The 17,755-nt window shown below is 37.4% G+C and overlaps 2 protein-coding genes across 4 annotated transcripts in view; both read left to right on the plus strand.

Annotated features, from left to right (window-relative positions):
- The first annotated feature begins 286 nt into the window (after nucleotides 1–286).
- On the plus strand, nucleotides 287–1,730 carry LOC132143133 (DNA polymerase delta subunit 4-like). The gene is made up of 5 exons (XM_059553280.1): nucleotides 287–443; nucleotides 855–956; nucleotides 1,132–1,221; nucleotides 1,407–1,518; nucleotides 1,602–1,730. The coding sequence occupies exons 2-5, from the start codon at nucleotides 857–859 to the stop codon at nucleotides 1,624–1,626; spliced, it is 327 nt and encodes a 108-aa protein (XP_059409263.1). The 5' UTR covers nucleotides 287–443; nucleotides 855–856; the 3' UTR covers nucleotides 1,627–1,730.
- A 1,140-nt stretch (nucleotides 1,731–2,870) lies between these two features.
- LOC132143841 (sarcoplasmic/endoplasmic reticulum calcium ATPase 2-like) overlaps nucleotides 2,871–17,755 on the plus strand; it is a 29,514-nt gene continuing 14,629 nt past the window's right edge. The window contains exons 1-13 of one of the 3 annotated variants that reach the window (XM_059554419.1): nucleotides 2,871–3,035; nucleotides 4,250–4,369; nucleotides 4,494–4,511; nucleotides 4,860–4,942; nucleotides 6,004–6,108; nucleotides 6,238–6,376; nucleotides 8,657–8,823; nucleotides 9,958–10,113; nucleotides 12,248–12,389; nucleotides 16,340–16,506; nucleotides 16,757–16,845; nucleotides 17,082–17,184; nucleotides 17,264–17,395. In XM_059554419.1, coding sequence (XP_059410402.1) covers nucleotides 4,252–4,369; nucleotides 4,494–4,511; nucleotides 4,860–4,942; nucleotides 6,004–6,108; nucleotides 6,238–6,376; nucleotides 8,657–8,823; nucleotides 9,958–10,113; nucleotides 12,248–12,389; nucleotides 16,340–16,506; nucleotides 16,757–16,845; nucleotides 17,082–17,184; nucleotides 17,264–17,395 — 1,419 coding nt within the window. In that variant the 5' untranslated portion in view covers nucleotides 2,871–3,035; nucleotides 4,250–4,251. The other 2 variants (XM_059554418.1, XM_059554421.1) reach the window with 2 other exon arrangements.

The following is a 17,755-nucleotide window of genomic DNA, read 5'->3' on the forward strand; positions in this document are numbered from 1 at the left end:
TCAAATGCTTTTCTAAATCTAAACAAATAAATGGAGCTAGCGAAGCTATCATATTCTGGCTTTCAGTAGCGGCTGGTGTTTTTCTGTTTTTGTGACGAACGACAGATTTTAAAATTGACAGTAAATTTCTAACGTAACTAGTTTATTTCGAACACGTTTATGGAATATGAAATTAAATATGTGAGATATTTGAATCAGCATTACTGTTATTCGCGAGAGGATCGAGGCCGAGTCCCGTGTGCGTAGATTTGAGGAGCGCAGCGAAGAAGTATTGTTCGCCGTGACGCCATCACGCTCCGTGCGTAGCCCCGCCCTTCCCATCGAATGTTAGTTTTGCAAACGATCGAGCCACAAAGGCGAGAATTTAAAAGACTTTATTGATGAAGACTGCTGTCAACATTGGCAAGTAATTGATCGTACGACAACATCCTAGCAGCATTCAGGTATTACGTGAATTTAATATATATGTAAGGGGATACACGTGCAATTTTGCAAAAGCTTTAGTCCAGTCGGAAGCAGTGTTGTTCGATCGATCGATTAATAAAAATTGCCTTTACTGGTCATTTTAATGTTTTTTTTTTCTTATTCTACACAAAATGAATTGTTTTTGGGCTACTTTGCTGCATATGTGAGCATCTTTGAATAAAGATACTTTACTGTGCGTTGCTGCGATGTTTCCTATTTACAATGTATCAAACACAAGTGTTGTGTATACAATAACAATATGCATTTACAACATACTTGATGAATGAGCTGAAGATTAATGATTTAGACTTATCATCATGATAGATCCCTGTATGACTTCAGTTTACAATTTTTTTTTTCATTGTTAACTAATCTTTCTTTATTTTCAGATATGACACCTAAGCGTGGCCTCATAACCGATACCTTCAAAGTTGTGAAGAAGGCAAGGAGAGGGGGCAAGAGAGAAAAGTCTCCTCCACCGCCAATAGCAGGTGGGACAGGATGTTTGTTTCTGTTTGTGTATCTGCATGTGCATATTTCAGTGAAAGCAGAGATCTGCAATATGTCATGATATTCATAAAGTGTGCAAATTATTTAGAGCATGCAAATGCTCCAGTGATGCCCCAGTGATGCAGCAGCATTTATAACAATGTTATAACTTATCAGAGCCTGAGCCCCCACAACTGAGTGAAAGAGAAAAAGATCTACAAGAACTGAAGAAGTTTGATCTGGACTATAAATTCGGACCATGCACAGGTGCATTAATAATTTTACTAACCGATCTCTATGTGTACAATTATGTCAGTATTTTTTTTCGTTTCTGTAGTCTGTAAAGCAAAATAATCCTGAAATGTATCAGCCATGTCACTTTGAGTTCTTGAATTCTTTTCAAGATAAAAATAATATATAATAGTGTGTGTGTGTGTGTGTGTGTGTGTCAGGGATCAGTCGACTGCAGAGATGGGAGAGGGCAGCACTGCATGGGCTGAATCCCCCGCAGGAGATTAAAGACATTTTCCTTAAGGAGAGCACTGACCCAGAGTACACACAGAGGTATTAATGATATTCACTTCTATACTCTCTCCTTCTCTTTCTCTCCCTTTTACTGTAATGCTCATTTTCTTTCTCTGTTTCAGTCTCTGGCGTGACTATCCCCTCTGAAAAAAAGATGAGAAAAGAAGAAATAATTTTGTAGTGTTTGATAATATGTTTGCTTTGTTGTTTATTACACTACATTTTATTAAACATTTTATACTCAAAAGTTATTGTTGAGTCATGGTTTACTCTATGTGCACCTGTTCTATATGCATAATATCAATCACACATATCCTTATATGCCTTTTTTATTTATTCTCTTTATTATATATTTTTTTATCTTTTTAGTATATTCTGTCACTTTTTATACATTTGTGTTACATTTAAATTTTGTAAGTACCTTATAATCTTAAACCACAAATTGAAAGTTAAAAGGCCTATCTGACAATATTTTAGCAGCATTTGGTAAACCTCAAATATTTAAGTGGATCCCAAACAATTTTGCTAAAGCATTATTGTTTAACAGATCGGTTAATAATGATCACTTTTACCGATGCTTTTCAAATTATTTATATGTAATTGAAAGTGGGCATGCTACATAAAAATGTTTTAGGTTTTATTATAATTCTATAGGCCCAATTGCTTTTATAGATCTAAAGATCCCCTGTGCTGTGTGCTGCAATATTTCCTAATTAACAAAAGTTTTATATATATCAATCACACATATATAAATAACACTTACTGTAAAAGCCATTTTAACAGCTAGAAGTGCAAAAAAAAATGCAATTGTCTATTGAGTGGTCAATAACGTATCTGTGAAGTAAAAATCGAAGTCAGATGTTATTGATCACTCAATAGACAATTGGAATTTATTTTTTTGCACTTCTATCTGTTAAAATTGCTTTTACAATATACATATATGTATATGTAACATATGCATGCAGGAATTACAACAGTCCCTCTCGAGAATGATATAAATTAGGGGGCAGATAATTATTGCAATCACTGCAATAGGTCAGATCCCCTTCCACCCATCAACCTGTGTGTTTGGCTAGAATTCATTATAATATTTTCACGTCGACGTGGATTATGGATTGGACCAAATTTGCTGGCTCTGCATATCGACCTCATTCGTATGGCCCTAGTATTCACCAGCGAGCGCGTCATCAGCCTCCCTTGAGTGACAGATTGATGCGGGGAGAGGGGTTGGATTTATTGACCCAAGCGACGTTGTCCCGGCTCTTCGGTTAGAGCTGTTTCTCATTGGTTCACAACAGCGACATTTAACATTCACGTAGCCTGAGTGGTTTATGTAAATATAAATCATATGGCGTTTACTGTCGCACGCAACGGTCACTGGTTAAACAGAAAGCCACAGTGTGGATGGAAGCCCCGCCCTCCTGCAGTAAGAACGAGTAGGCGGGACTATCAGTAGATGAACGAAGCTGATTTGTCCACTCCATCCGTCCGGATGATGTTTTGATCGCTCATTGGCTGCAGCGTTGCCCTTCGATACTGCGACTGAAGCGCCTACTGTAATAATGTCGCTCAGTGACCTAGTATTAAATAAAGCGACGGTTATGTGGAAAGGAGGTAGCGGTGGATTATAGCATCGGCTTGGCCATTTTAAATACTACCGGTACATTCAGGAAGACTTGTCAGCGTCGAAAATTTACAAAAAAAAAAATCAATCATTCATCCCACAGTAAATTATTTTTGTATAATATTCCGGATCATGCTGAAATCAGAAGGAAAACGCAAAGCAGAAAATCATCACTTGCCTTGAGCAGCGCTGCAGTGCGATCTCTGCCTCTCCGTCCGACTGGATTTCATCAGCAGATCGATCTACAACAGCACACACCGCATTGGGGTTTAACTGGGATATATTCTCTCTTCTCGCGGTTTAGCAAATCGGTTTGGTGTAACGGAAGTTATTGGTTTGCAGAGGACTGAATTAACGTTACAGTTAAACTGGTGAGTAAGGTGTTGTCGGCATCATGCTGTGTCTGATAATACAGTAGAATATTGGGAAGTTATCGATCACAGTGCCTGCAGGATCAGTCATTAAGAGGGAATCTGATCAGCGCTGTGTGCGTGTATTTTGCCCAGTCAGCTGTAAGCCAAACTTGACAGAAAGATACACAATTCACAGCTTGTAATCACTCGCTATTATTTACATTTACATCATCATTGGCATAAAATGAACCGAAACGTTTAGCCTCGGATATTTATGTGTGAAACCTATAGAGTTAAATATTATCCTGAATGGTTCTATTCAGAAAGTCATCGTTATAACTAAACCTGCAGGTAACGCACAGTAATAACAGGTAGTTTCGCGTCTTAATAGAGTTTCCGGAAAATATAATATCCTGGGTCTTTCATTCAGGCAGGTAACTTACCGTTAATCATAGATACACAGCAGGTGCGCACAGGTGTTTACTGTTACGAGTTACGTTACGTTTACGTTAGGATACTGTGTTTTTTTTTAAATATCGAAAGTTCCCGCTAGTAATTGAGCCTTGTTTGAAATTGAAAGCTATTATTCAGATAAAAATTAAATTATGACATTTTGAATCCCTCATGTTGGTCCAAACCTGACAGAAATCACTTTCATTGTTTCTTGTGTTCATGCAGTCAAAGTGGACAGTGACTGCGACTATTATTTTTTACATGGGAAGGTTGTCATTTTCAGGTAAGGCTGAGTGAATGATGATCTAGTTAGATTTTGAGATCTATTATTTCCTTGCAGGGATGGACAATGCCCATACAAAGACGGTTGAGGAGGTGCTGGGATATTTCGGTGTCAACGAGACAACGGGACTGAGCTCTGAGCAATTAAGGAAGAGCAGAGAAAGATGGGGCCCCAATGGTACTACATATCTTCCACAACTGTTTTGAGCATTATTAACAATAGAAAATGTCATGATGAGATTTAATTTAACCTTTATATTTTATCTTCTGCCCATTTTACTTTGCTATAACCTGTGCCACAGAGTTACCTGCAGAAGAAGGTGAGCTGCTCCCTTGGGTTTGTGTAATTATTAGCAGATCTTTCATCATATTCTCTAAGTTAAAAGTCTCTCTGAGCTTACCTTTGTTGCATGGGAGATGCTGGTTGTCTATATAATTAGTTATTATTAGACTCCCTTGAGGAGGTTGGATGAGGTTTGCACTCTGTTTGTAGCTGAATAGATCTTGATTGAATGTTAAAGATGTATTTGTAATGTTTTTTTCCATGGTAACAAGGTTTACATGTTCCAGGTTTTAGTTTTCTGAGGGTTCTTTTTCACTTAATGGAAAGTGATGTTGAAAACTTTGTGACCACCGTAGGTCTTTATCATTTTTTGTTGTGTTTACAGGTAAGTCACTATGGGGACTTGTTCTGGAGCAGTTTGAGGATCTGCTAGTTCGGATTCTCCTCCTTGCTGCCTGTATTTCCTTTGTAAGTATAAATCAAAGACTCTGTTTACTCTCTACACAAGATTAGTGCTGCCACAGGACAATAGCACAAGCTTTTCACTTTTATAGATACCAAACACATATGCATTAATTCTACAAAACTCTAGCAATCTCCATTCATCCACAAATACTACTGCCAAATATCTATCCATCCATCTCAAATATCTGTATAATTGCAAATTGATTTTAGGGAACAATTCAATAAACAATAAGTTAATATTGTGTTTACTGACACAATATTTTCAGTACTGCTGAAAAACAAATTGTCTGTTTTTGCTGAACAATTTGAGTGAGCTGATGATTCAGTGAGCTGTTCATAAAGACAGTCACTTGCTTTGTTTTTGAATGAATCAGTCATTGGTGAATTGGTTGAATGGATCATTGAATTACTCACTTGACCTGCTGCCACCTGTTGGCGTAGTTTTTAATTTCATATTTAGACTATCATGTTATTAAAAAAATAATAATAATATATATATATATATATATATATATATATATATATATATATATATATATATATATATATATATATATTTCAGTATTCAATAAAAAATAGAAGAAAAACATTAATGCCCATTCAAACCCATTAATTGGCATTATTTATGCAATTCTAATAGCTAATTTTGGCCAACATATTTTCTTTACCCTTTTTTAAAAAATATATATATATTTTAAATGCATGTAAATTCAAATCTGTATTATCCTTATTTTAAGAATACATACTAACTAAAATAATGCTTTAGTTATCATTAGTTTAATTCTTGCACAGAGTTACAAATAAAAGCCTGGTTTGCTGTCACAAGCTTTGCATAAACAAATGTTCACACAAAAATATGTTTGCACTAGATTTAAGATAAAAGTTAGAACCAACTGAAAGCCTTATTTAGAATCATTTAGATTTTTAAATGGAAATGTATGTTTATGCAGTTGTTCTGAATCTGGTGTAACATTTCCATGGTAACATGGTTTACATTCTATTGCTTTGAGAAAAATTCATATTGCCCATGTTTTGCATTACATTGTTCTCTCTCTGTCTTTCAGACTCTGGCCTGGTTTGAGGAAGGGGAAGGAACAATCACAGCCTTTGTAGAGCCATTTGTCATTCTCCTCATTCTTATTGCCAATGCCATTGTAGGAGTGTGGCAGGTAAAGCCTGTGTAAATTGTTAAATACCTCTTAAATATGTTAATATAAAATATATGAAGCCTGTGGATGAGACGATAATGCAGGGTGATTTGCTAGAAATTACAACTCACTGTGTGTATGATTTTGTAGGAGCGTAATGCAGAAAATGCCATTGAAGCCCTAAAACAATATGAACCTGAAATGGGGAAGGTGTACAGACAGGACAGGAAGAGTGTTCAGAGGGTCAGAGCCAGGGAGATTGTGCCTGGAGACATTGTGGAGGTGGCTGGTAAGAATGAGAACTAGATTTCTACATCACTTTTTTTTTAAATTTGCCAAATTAAAATGTATATAATGAAACATTTATTTTTAGTTTGTTCATCTGTACGCTGATGTGTTTCATTTATGTCCCAGTTGCCTTTTATAATTCGTTTCTAAGAGGCTGGAGTAAAAGTTAGAGAAAATAAAATAGATGTGGTAAGTGTTTCCATAAAGAAAAAAAGAGAGGTCCACTCTCAAAGGAGATGTCTGGAGATAATTTTAGGACATTGCTGAATAGAGATGGCTGTGTTCTGATTGTTTGTAAAAGCCAGTCAAAACTGCCTAGCACAGTCTGTCTCAAATGCATTTCTCAAGAAAATAGCCAGCTGTTCCCACAGTTATGTAAAGTATTGTTAAATTCATGTTTGGCATAGGTGGATTCTTTCCAAAAACTAGGCACATTGATTATCTGAAGTAATGACTCCCGTGAGACTGCTGCCCAAAACATCACAGGTCCCCACCATATATTTATGAAAAATTTCTCATTTTACTTTTTTTAGTGAACAAGGTTTTAGATTCTTTAAACAGGTTATTTACCCTTTTGCATTAATAAAATGCTACTGTCAGAATTTCCTTGTTTATGAGGTTTGTTTTAAATACTGTTTACATTTCTGAAATTATGCTTGGGCTTTAGGCCAGTTATGCATTGAACTGTCCTATTATTATCGTTGGTGAGCTGTGACTTGCAGCCACAGTTCCTTTTGCGTAAGTGAAGTTTTTCCATATTTATTTGCGCATGTTATTTTTATAGGCCTTTTCCCTGGACGCATTAAATGTGCTGCATTCTGCACCTGCAACTGTAGCACTTGGCATCTTTGGAACACTGTTAGTTGCCTCTTGTTGCTTTGAAAACTCACATCAAAGTCTTAATCGTCTGAATCCATTTATAGTTGATGCTTGCTGCTAATTGGCAATCAACCTAATTTGACTCTCCTTTGTAGCTGCATTTGCAATTATCATTTGTTCTCTTCAAAATAAATCTTTTATTCATTTACATACATGTACATATACTGTGAAAATCTGAGTATCCATCTCATCCATCCATCTATCTTTTCCCCTCCTATGTAGGGTCACAGGGAGGATCTTAAATGGATTAAAATAAATAAAATGATGCCACTAATCAAATAAATGACAATGACAATCTAAACGTCTTTTAATTCAGTCATTCACTCAAATTTTTATTCTGATAATACATGATGTATTTTTATTTGAACCAATTTTTGAAGTTTTTGTGGTCTTTAGTATCAGATTTGAAAGAAACGGTTAAAACACAGTCTCAGAATTTTCTTGGCCCTCCACTCAAAGTTCCATTCTAAGAGTTCCAAAGCTAATGAATAAAAATAAGGTTGACATCTTTTTTGCGTCGATCTGTATCTTGACTGACATTGGTTTCTAAAGATAGATTGTAAAGTATGGGGTGCTAATCAGCAGTATTGTAGTCTAAACCTCAGAGTCCCACTGTAGCAAAAGGACAGTAGTTATTTAAAGCAATTAAATACCTTTTTTCCTCTTCAATTCCCAACATTTAGTGATAGAAAAATATCCCAGTATAGACTGCTTTTTTTCTGAGTGTTGCAGAAATGCTACAGGGGTCATTTTTTATGTAATTAACACATCAGAGCACAGTCAATAATATATATATATAAATATTAAATATAAAAATAAAGTTTTCTAAAAGGTTTTTTTTTTTTCGGGGAGGGTGGGCATTTTTGCCTTTATTTAGATAGGCTAGTGTAGTGACAGGAAGCGAAGTAGGAGAAAAGTTTGGTGGGGATCGGGAAAGGTCCATGGGCCGGGGTTTGAACTCGGGACACCCGAAGCACAATGGTCGGCGTTATATGTCGGCGTTTCCCAAAAGTCTGTCGGCACAGACTATTTGAAATTATTTTTGATGCAGTCTAATGAAATAATACAATTTCTTACCTTAATTATTATTGCAGTTTGAAACTTTTTCAACAAACATCATCATTTTATCATAAGTGGTTCCAAAAATATATTTCATTTGAAAAAAAAGGAGAGGATGATAGTTAAATAGAAAAAAAGTCTGTCTGTTGCTCAAAAGTGCTTTAATACATCAAAAGTATGTTCTTATACATTACCTAAACCCTTTCTCATTTGTGCTAATTACATTGGTTGCATTTCTGTAAAAAATATGTATATCTTTGATACCTTTACTGTTCTAATCGCATAACATGCCTGATAAAAAAAATGACACGAGTTTATCTTTTTCGCATCTGCTTTTCTCCAGTTGGTGATAAAGTCCCAGCAGACATCCGACTAACCTCCATACGCTCTACTACTCTGAGAGTGGACCAGTCCATCCTGACGGGGGAGTCTGTATCCGTCCTGAAACACACAGACCCAGTGCCTGACCCCCGTGCCGTCAACCAGGATAAGAAAAACATGCTCTTTTCGGTAAGATTATCTGGAGTGATTATGTTAGTTATCTGTCCATCTACAGCTATTCTTTATGAATTTCAAGTTTTGTTTTTGATACCTTTGGTGATTAGGCACTGTATAAAACTCAGATGTGAATGTGGATGTGTATGATGGTTTTTGTACTGTAGTGGATTATGTCTGGCAGTTGAGTCTGTGTGTTGAATAAAACATCACTCATATTGTTTGCTCCCACATGGCTATAGACTGAGGCTTTGAGCTCTCAGATGGATAATGACCACAGAGTACCAGCCTCAAAGACTCCACCCCCACACCCACACACGCACACTAAAGCCTCCATTACTTCTGTCCTGCTGAGAAACTCTAATAGATGTCTGGCCATGTAAGGACAGGAACATAAACAGTGACTTGGAGGACCCATCCAAAATGAAAAGCAAAACAATGAATGAAATGGGAAGCACTTTATTTTACAGTCCTGTTCTACTTGTGCTTACTTATGTATGTATTGTAATAATTATAATAACTGGGTAATAACTTGGTTCTAACCCTGAACCTACCCCTGAATCTAATCTTAACCCATGAAGTTACCTCATAATATATTACAGTAGTTTTTTGGGTAAGTACACTGTAAAATAAAGTGTTACCATGACATGACTTTAAATATCACACATCTAGGCTCCAAAATTAACTTTTTGTCTCAGCGGACAATGGTAGGTGTTAAAAAAGTACCTACTAAGTGCTGTGAAACTTTATCAAACATATATGATGTTATTTGTTATTTATTATTTCATTTTCATAGCTTAAAGTCAGGAATATATTGCCCATAGATTTCTAAAGTTGGTACATTTTCACCTGAATTAAAAGTTGAGGTAAAAAGATACTTTCTCTTTCAGTACGTCTAGCACTGATTAGATCTGAATTAAATTACTTGTCATTTATAAATAGCGTTTTAAATAATGTATTATGTCACAATTCCTGTCCATCTGGCCAATAACATTTTATTCATTTGTTCATTTTATTCAATTTCTTAATTCCTAAGTTTGTTATGAGTACTGTAGGTGATGTTAATCCATCCTGGAAATTCAATTATGCTCATAGTAATTACTCTATATGCAGTTCATCTGATCCACTTGTGAATATGTGTTTGTGTAGGGGACAAACATTGCAGCAGGGCGAGCGATAGGTGTTGTTGTGGCCACAGGTGTGCATACAGAGATCGGGAAGATCAGAGATGAGATGGCAGCCACCGATCCAGAGAGAACCCCTCTGCAGCAGAAACTAGACCAGTTTGGAGAGCAACTCTCTAAGGTAGGAATCTCAATTATCTGTGCTCTCTCTTTTTTATTTTGCACATTATGGAAATTTTCGGTATGAAAACAATGTGCAGTATGAAGCAGAGCACTGTGCTCAATGTGAATCTCCATTTCAAGTTTGATGAATGGAAGTGTGATTTACAATTTTCCTTGATTTGTTTAAACAAAATGTGATTAAATTACAAAATAATCTTATTTATTTTTGAAATATGCAACATTTTATCATAAATTGAATATTGCATGTGCATATGACTTTTAAAAAACTAGTTGGCTCTTTAATATATACTGTGCAGTATATATTCCAAAAGATTAAAAAATCACACACAAAATCTGTGTCATATTCCATATTCTGCCGTTTGCATAATTTAGCTTTTTCTTGCTATACTTGATTTTTTTAGAGCATATAATTTGCACTGCGATGGTAATTTGCCATTTTTGTACCTCATTGTTGTACCTCATTATCTTTACTATTTTGGTCCTTTTTGCAATTTTTGCTACTCATGAACTCACTGCAGCAATTATATTTACAGGTGCTGGTCATATAATTAGAATATCATCAAAAAGTTGATTTATTTCACTAATTCCATTCAAAAAGTGAAACTTGTATATTATATTCACACAGACTGATATATTTCAAATGTTTATTTCTTTAAATTTTGATGATTATAACTGACAACTAAGGAAAATCCAAAATTCAGTATCTCAGAAAATTTGACCAATACAAAGAAAGGATTTTTTTTAATCTTGGCCAACTGAAAAGTATGAACATGAAAAGTATGAGCATGTACAGCACTCAATACTTAGTTGGGGCTCGTTTTGCCTGAATTACTGCAGTCGATCAGTCTGTGGCACTGCTCAGGTGTTATGAGAGCCCAGGTTGCTCTGATAGTGGCCTTCAGCTCTTCTGCATTCTTGGGTCTGGCATATCGCATCTTCCTCTTCACAATGCCACATAGATTTTCTATGGGGTTAAGGTCAGGCGAGTTTGCTGGCCAATTAAGAACAGGGATACCATGGTCCTTAAACAAGATTTTGTTGGTAGCTTTGGCACTGTGTGCAGGTGCCAAGTCCTGATGGAAAATGAAATCTGCATCTCCATAAGGTTGGTCAGCAGCAGGAAGCATGAAGTGCTCTAAAACTTCCTGGTATAGGGCTGCGTTGACCTTGGACCTCAGAAAACACAGTGGACCAACACCAGCAGATGACATGGCACCCCAAACCATCACTGACTGTGGAAACTTACACCACCTTTACAACTTTACACTCTTTTGCAATGACCTTTTGTGTCTTGCCCTCCTTGTGCAAGGTGTCAATGGTCGTCTTTTGGACAACTGTCAAGTCAGCAGTCTTCCCCATGATTGTGTAGCCTACAGAACTAGACTGAGAGTCCATTTAAAGGCTTTGCAGGTGTTTTGAGTTAATTAGCTGAATAGAGTGTGGCACCAGGTGTCTTTAATATTGAACCTTTTTCACCATATTCTAATTTTCTGAGATACTGAATTTGGAATTTTCTTAGTTGTCAGTCATAATCATCAAAATTAAAAGAAATAAACATTTGAAATATATCAGTCTGTGTGTAATGAATGAATATAATATACAAGTTTCACTTTTTGAATGGAATTAGTGAAATAAATCAACTTTTTGATGATATTCTAATTATATGACCAGCACCTGTATACACATTGCCATTTACGCTATAATTGTCATCTGCCATTTATACATCATTATCACTGTATCTGCACCCTCTCTTATTTTTGTTCTTTTTCATTTGCATTTAACTTTTCTCTTGGCATCTATTCCTCATATCATATAACTGTATTTTATTTGCTGTGTACTTGTACTTTGCCCAATAACAATTGAAGTGAATGTATTCTTATCTAATCTAATATGTATGCAACTCCAAAAACAGCCTTTGTTAAATAAATGAACCAAAAAATACAATGCAAATGTAAAAATACATTTACAGTATTTCATTGACAGATCCTCTAATTTGCTACGTAACATTTAGCATGCACTCTTCAGCAATTTGTCAGCATTGTCGAGCTCCAGAGGTTGGGTCAGAAGTAACTGTTTGAATGTGAGTCATTCTTTCTCTTTCTTTCTCTTTCTCTTTCTCTTTCTGTCTGAAGGTGATCACAGTGATCTGTGTGGCGGTTTGGGGTATTAACATCGGTCACTTCAGTGACCCAGTGCACGGAGGCAGCTGGCTGCGTGGAGCTGTGTACTACTTTAAGATCGCAGTGGCACTGGCTGTAGCCGCCATCCCTGAGGGTGCGCAAATATTAACCTATTTTATTATCTTTGCTATAGCCAAATTATTTAAATCTCCTTTTCTCGGGAATGCTATATGTTGGGTTCCAGATGTCTGAAAACATTTTGACAATCTTAAATTGTAAAAAACCTACAGAACAGAATATTTTAGGTTTTTGAAAATGTAAAGTTAGAAAAAGATTAATTTTGTTTTTGTTTTTTATGGACCCTTTACACTTTCATGGTTCTTGGAAGTGGAAATTGGTTGGGTAAACTTAATTGGGTAAACTTCTATAATGGTAAACAGAGCAACAAATAAAAGTTTATAAATATACTGCAAACAATATAATTTCTGTCTTCCCATTTACTCCAATAGCAAAAGTAAAAAAAAAAAGTTTTAGTCCAGTTTTAGTTTTAATTATTTCAGTTACTTACTTACTGCCCGTCATATGGGCTGTCAACAACAAATCTCCAGAGTCCTCTGTCCTGGGCCATTCTCTCTAGCTGTCGCCAGGTATAACCCATCTTTGTGGTGTCAGTTTCAAGGTCACGCTGGCAGGTTTTTCTTGGACAGCCTCTCCTCTGATTTCCCTGGGGGATCCTCCTAAGTGCCTGGCTGGTGATTTCTTGTGTTGATGTGAAGGCTGCTCTTGCTTTGCCAGTCCTTGCCTCAATGTCTGCATCTGTGCTGCCCTGTTGGTCTATGATGCTACACAGGTAGGTAAAGGACTGCACTTCATTCAGGGGAATTCTGTTTAGAGCAATTGGCTCTGTACTGATGGTACTGACCTTCTGAATCTTGGTCTTGTCTTTGTGGATGTCAAGGCCAACTTGTGATGAAATTAATGCCACAATGTTTATCTTATCTTGAATCTGTTGTTGGCTATGTGAAAGGAGGGCAAGATTGTTGACAAATACCAAGTCATCTAGCTGTTTCCACAAGGTCCACTGGATCCCCTTCCTGCGTCCACCGGTGGACGACTTCATTTTACAGTCAATGGAAAGAAGGAAGAGGATCGGCAACAACAAGCATCCTTGACGGTATCTGGTTCACACCTGGAAGCTGTTGGTAAGCTGTCCTCCATGGATCCCCCTGCAGGACATGCCATCGTAGGAGTTCCTGATTAGGTTGACCATTTTTGCTGGGATTCTGTAGAATCTAAGGAGCTTCCAGAGGGTCTCTCGGTCCACGCTGTCTGTCTAATGCTTTCTCGTAGTCGAAGTTGATGTACAGTGGGGAGTTCCATTCTAGTGACTGCTGAACATTTATGCAGAGTTTTGCAATCTGGTCCGTGCAGGATCTGTTTTACCAGAAGCCTGCCTGTTCATCTCACAGCTGTGGGTCGATGATGTTCTTCATCCTCTCTAGAAGGACCCGGTTGAAGACCTTTCCTGGCACAGATAGTAGTGTGATACCCCTGTAGTTGTCATAGTTGCTGAGGTCACCTTTCTTGGGAAGCTTAATAATGGAACCTTTCATTCAGTCTGCTGGTATATCTTCTTCCTCCCAGATCCTTTCAAAGAGTGGTTATAGCATCTCCACTGACACATCCAGGTTCGCTTTTAGCACCTCTGATGGGATGTAGTCTTGTCCAGCTGCCTTCCCGTACTTCATCATGGTAATGGCCTTCCTGATCTCGTCCCTAGTCAGCTTCGATGTCTGGGGTTTCGGAGTTACTGGGTTTCTCAAAATGTTCAGCCCATCTTTTCATCTGCTAGTCTAAGCTATTGATGGCATTGCCCTGCTTGTCTCTAACTGTTTTTTTCCGGCTTGCTTAACCTTCCAGAGAGTCGCTTGGTGGTATCATACAGCTGTTTTATGTTGCCACTGTATGCTGTATGCTGCCTGCTTCACTTCAGCCACTAGTCTGTCCACGTATTCTTTCTTGTCCTTCCTAATACTCCTCTTCACTACTCTGTGACCTTCTGCATATTCTTCTTGAGCCTTGGCCTTTGCTACTCTAGTCCTGCGGTTGTTGACTGTTTCCTTCTTCCTCTTCCTGTCTTCCATCTTGGTCAAGGACTCTGCTGTGATCCACTCCAAGTGTTTCTTTAACCCCACTACTTCTTGGCGTGTTGATCTTAGGGTCTCTTTCACTTTCTGCCACCTGTTGATCACATTATTTTCCTCTTCGAAAAGGTCCTGAAGCACATTGAACTTATTTTCCAGTGCCCGTCCAAACTGTTCTCTTGTCATGGGGTCTTTAAGAAGGCTGACGTTGTACTTCACTCTTCTGTCTGAAGCATCTGTCTGGTTTCTCTTCAGCTTCAGTTTCAGTATTGAAACCACCAAGTGATGCTCAGACACCATCTGCTCCACTTCTTACTCTAACGTCCTGCAGGGATCTTCTGAATTACTTGTTAATGCAAATGTGGTTGATCTGATTCGTGCTGTATAGTGATGTCCATATACATTGTGGATCCACTTGTTTGGAAAGATGCTACCTCCAATGACCAGGTTGTTGAGTGCACACAGGTCCACATTCTCGTTCATGTGACGTTCGTGCACCAGAGAGACACAGGGAGATTGCAGATCCAAATGCAGGTATTTATTCAATCAAGGGTAATCCAAATCGTAGTCAAACACAGCCAAGGTCAAAACCAAAAAGACAGTCCAAAATAAACAAAGGAAAAGGGACAGGAAAGGGAACTCGGAAAAACGGGAGGACTCGGAAGACGAGCAGAATGGGAAGAATCTCGGGGAACGAGAATGCTGGAAACATGAAGGGTAAGGACTCCATACAAACAACAGGAAAAGACTGGCATTTATAGGGAGGCTAATGACAATAAAGTGACTGCACCTGGTGCAATTAACAGGAGTGCAATTACTGTGATGACAGGACAAGATTAGAGGAATTCTAGTGCCTACGGTGAAGTGCCTAAGGGGAAGTGAGCCCACTAGTGGACACCCAGGGAAACAGAGACTAGACAGTGTGACAGTTCATCACTCCCAGGGCATGGGTGCCCATGACTTGATCGTATCCAGTTTTGTCTGACCCAAACTTGGCATTGATATATCCCATGAGGATGGTGACATCCTTGTCTGTATAGGTCTAAAGGATCTTCTGCAGTCTGTAGAACTGATCTTTATCCTCCTCTTCACTGTTGCTCGTTGGAGCATTGCACGGAAAGATGCTGAGATGATCCTGGGGCCATGCGTCTCCCATCCAATCAGAGCCCTCTGCACTTGTTTGGACAACATTAAGCCTACTTCTTGTGTGTGGGGTGCATCACTGTCTTCATGCCCTGAGTACAGTCAGCAACAGCTCTCCTGTCATCAGTCGTCTCTGTCCAGCTTGGGTCCATCATGCTTCACTGATGCCTAACAAGGTCAGGTTGTTGTTCCTCATCTTGGCTGCTGCCTCTTTCCTGACTCGTACATGGTCCTGACATTCCTTGTGCCATTTCAAGTAACAAACATGTGTTTTATGGTTTAAGTTTTAACTATAGTAACCCTGACACAGCAATAGCTATTATCTAGTATTCAGCGAAATAACTGGAAACACATCATATCTGTGAAAAGGATCCATTAATCAAATTTGTGACATGATTATGTGAACTCTTTTGTACAAAAGGTCAGATGCATTTTGGATAATTCTTGTAACCATGAACATCAAATTTTACTTTCAAATTGAGTGCTGCTTTTAGCAAAGCAAAATATTTTTAAAAAAGCAAATGCTAAAAAAAAAACATTTATATTCACTTATTTAAATATTTCATAGTAAATTAGAAAGAAGTGCACAATAGAAACCTACTGTTATAAAGCTTCCTGAAAATTCAATTTCATATAAATAAATATACAGCATTTAAATTTACACGCGCTGTTTGCCAAAGTTTGATTTTCTTTAAAAATGAAAGGATTTAGAGAAATGTTGTTTAATATTTCATTGTACAATAGTACATTTTACTGTGCTCCACTCCTCTATCTTTTCCCATAACTTACTCACTGATGTCTTTGTTCTTTCTCACAGGTCTTCCTGCTGTCATTACCACATGCCTGGCGCTTGGCACACGCCGCATGGCCCGCAAAAATGCTATAGTCCGTTCCCTCCCATCAGTAGAGACACTTGGCTGTACCTCTGTCATCTGCTCTGACAAAACAGGCACTCTTACAACCAACCAGATGTCAGTCTGCAGGGTGAGAGAGACTTGTGTCCAGAGCCACAGTTTTACTCTAATACTTAAGTTATTCTAAATTATGTACTTATAATAATAATTTCTAATAGTGTATAATTATTCTAACAGATGCATTGTGGGATTTTATCATTCTATGATAGCTAGAAGATTAATAACATGGAATGATGCTTGAAAACCACGGATCAAACTTACTAATTGTGTGTGTGTGTCTGTGCATGCATGGCTGTGCATGTGTGTTTGTCTGGGTGCAGATGTTTATTGTGGACATCGTGGGAGGTGAGAGTTGTTTACTGAACGAATTTACAGTAACTGGATCTACTTACGCCCCTGAAGGAGAAGTGTGAGTTTATTTCACATCTAACTACACGCACATACACACAAACTCACAGGAATCTCTTCTGAACTAACCTGTGGTTTGCCTAAACATTTATGGGATGCCTTTCTTGAAAAAAAATGTCTATTCCTAATCGATCTCTTTTTCTCACTTTACCCATTATTTTTTCTATTTTCAGTCCTGAATTATCTATTTGCTGTCCTCCTCCAATGCCTGCCATCCTCTTTTTGTCTCTGTTTCAGATATAAGGATGGTGTAATGGTACGCTGCAGTCAGTATGAAGGGCTGGTGGAAATGGCCTCTATCTGTGCCCTGTGTAACGACTCTTCGCTGGATTACAGCGAGGTGTGTGTGCACATCTATACATATTCTCTCTGTCATTATGAAGCTGTAGAAAACTAATTTTCTCTGCATTTCCTCTCAGAATAAAGGTGTGTATGAGAAAGTGGGAGAAGCGACTGAGACGGCTCTCTGTTGTCTGGTGGAGAAGATGAACGTGTTTGACACAGACCTGAGAGGCCTCTCGCCTGCTGAAAGAGCCACTGCCTGCTGTTCAGTGAGTGTTTATATAGTAATATGTTGGCCAACACATAATCTCCACTTAGTGACAAGAGTATGATATGGTATATTACACATAGAACTATTTTAAAAAAAATTTCTAACTGTATTATTTATTCTATATTATAAGATGATTATGAATGTATTTTATTAATGTATTATTATATTATTTTAAATTTACACTATATATATATATATATATATATATATATATATATATATATATATAAATATATATGTGTGTGTGTGTGTGTGTGTGTGTGTGTGTGTATGATGTATAATTAATACATATAAATCTATAACCCTTTAACTATATTATTAGTATTTTTATTTATTAATAATTTGATTGTATTCTATT

The sequence above is a fragment of the Carassius carassius genome, chromosome 7, assembly GCF_963082965.1.
Source record: "Carassius carassius chromosome 7, fCarCar2.1, whole genome shotgun sequence".
Taxonomy (NCBI): Eukaryota; Metazoa; Chordata; class Actinopteri; order Cypriniformes; family Cyprinidae; genus Carassius; species Carassius carassius.

Bases quoted from the DNA above. Each gene is read 5' to 3' on its own strand.
- LOC132143133 (XM_059553280.1), top strand. From the start codon at position 857: ATGACACCTAAGCGTGGCCTCATAACCGATACCTTCAAAGTTGTGAAG. The intron at 957-1,131 runs GTGGGACAGGAT...ATAACTTATCAG, and splicing joins TCCTCCACCGCCAATAGCAG to AGCCTGAGCCCCCACAACTG. The intron at 1,222-1,406 runs GTGCATTAATAA...TGTGTGTGTCAG, and splicing joins TAAATTCGGACCATGCACAG to GGATCAGTCGACTGCAGAGA.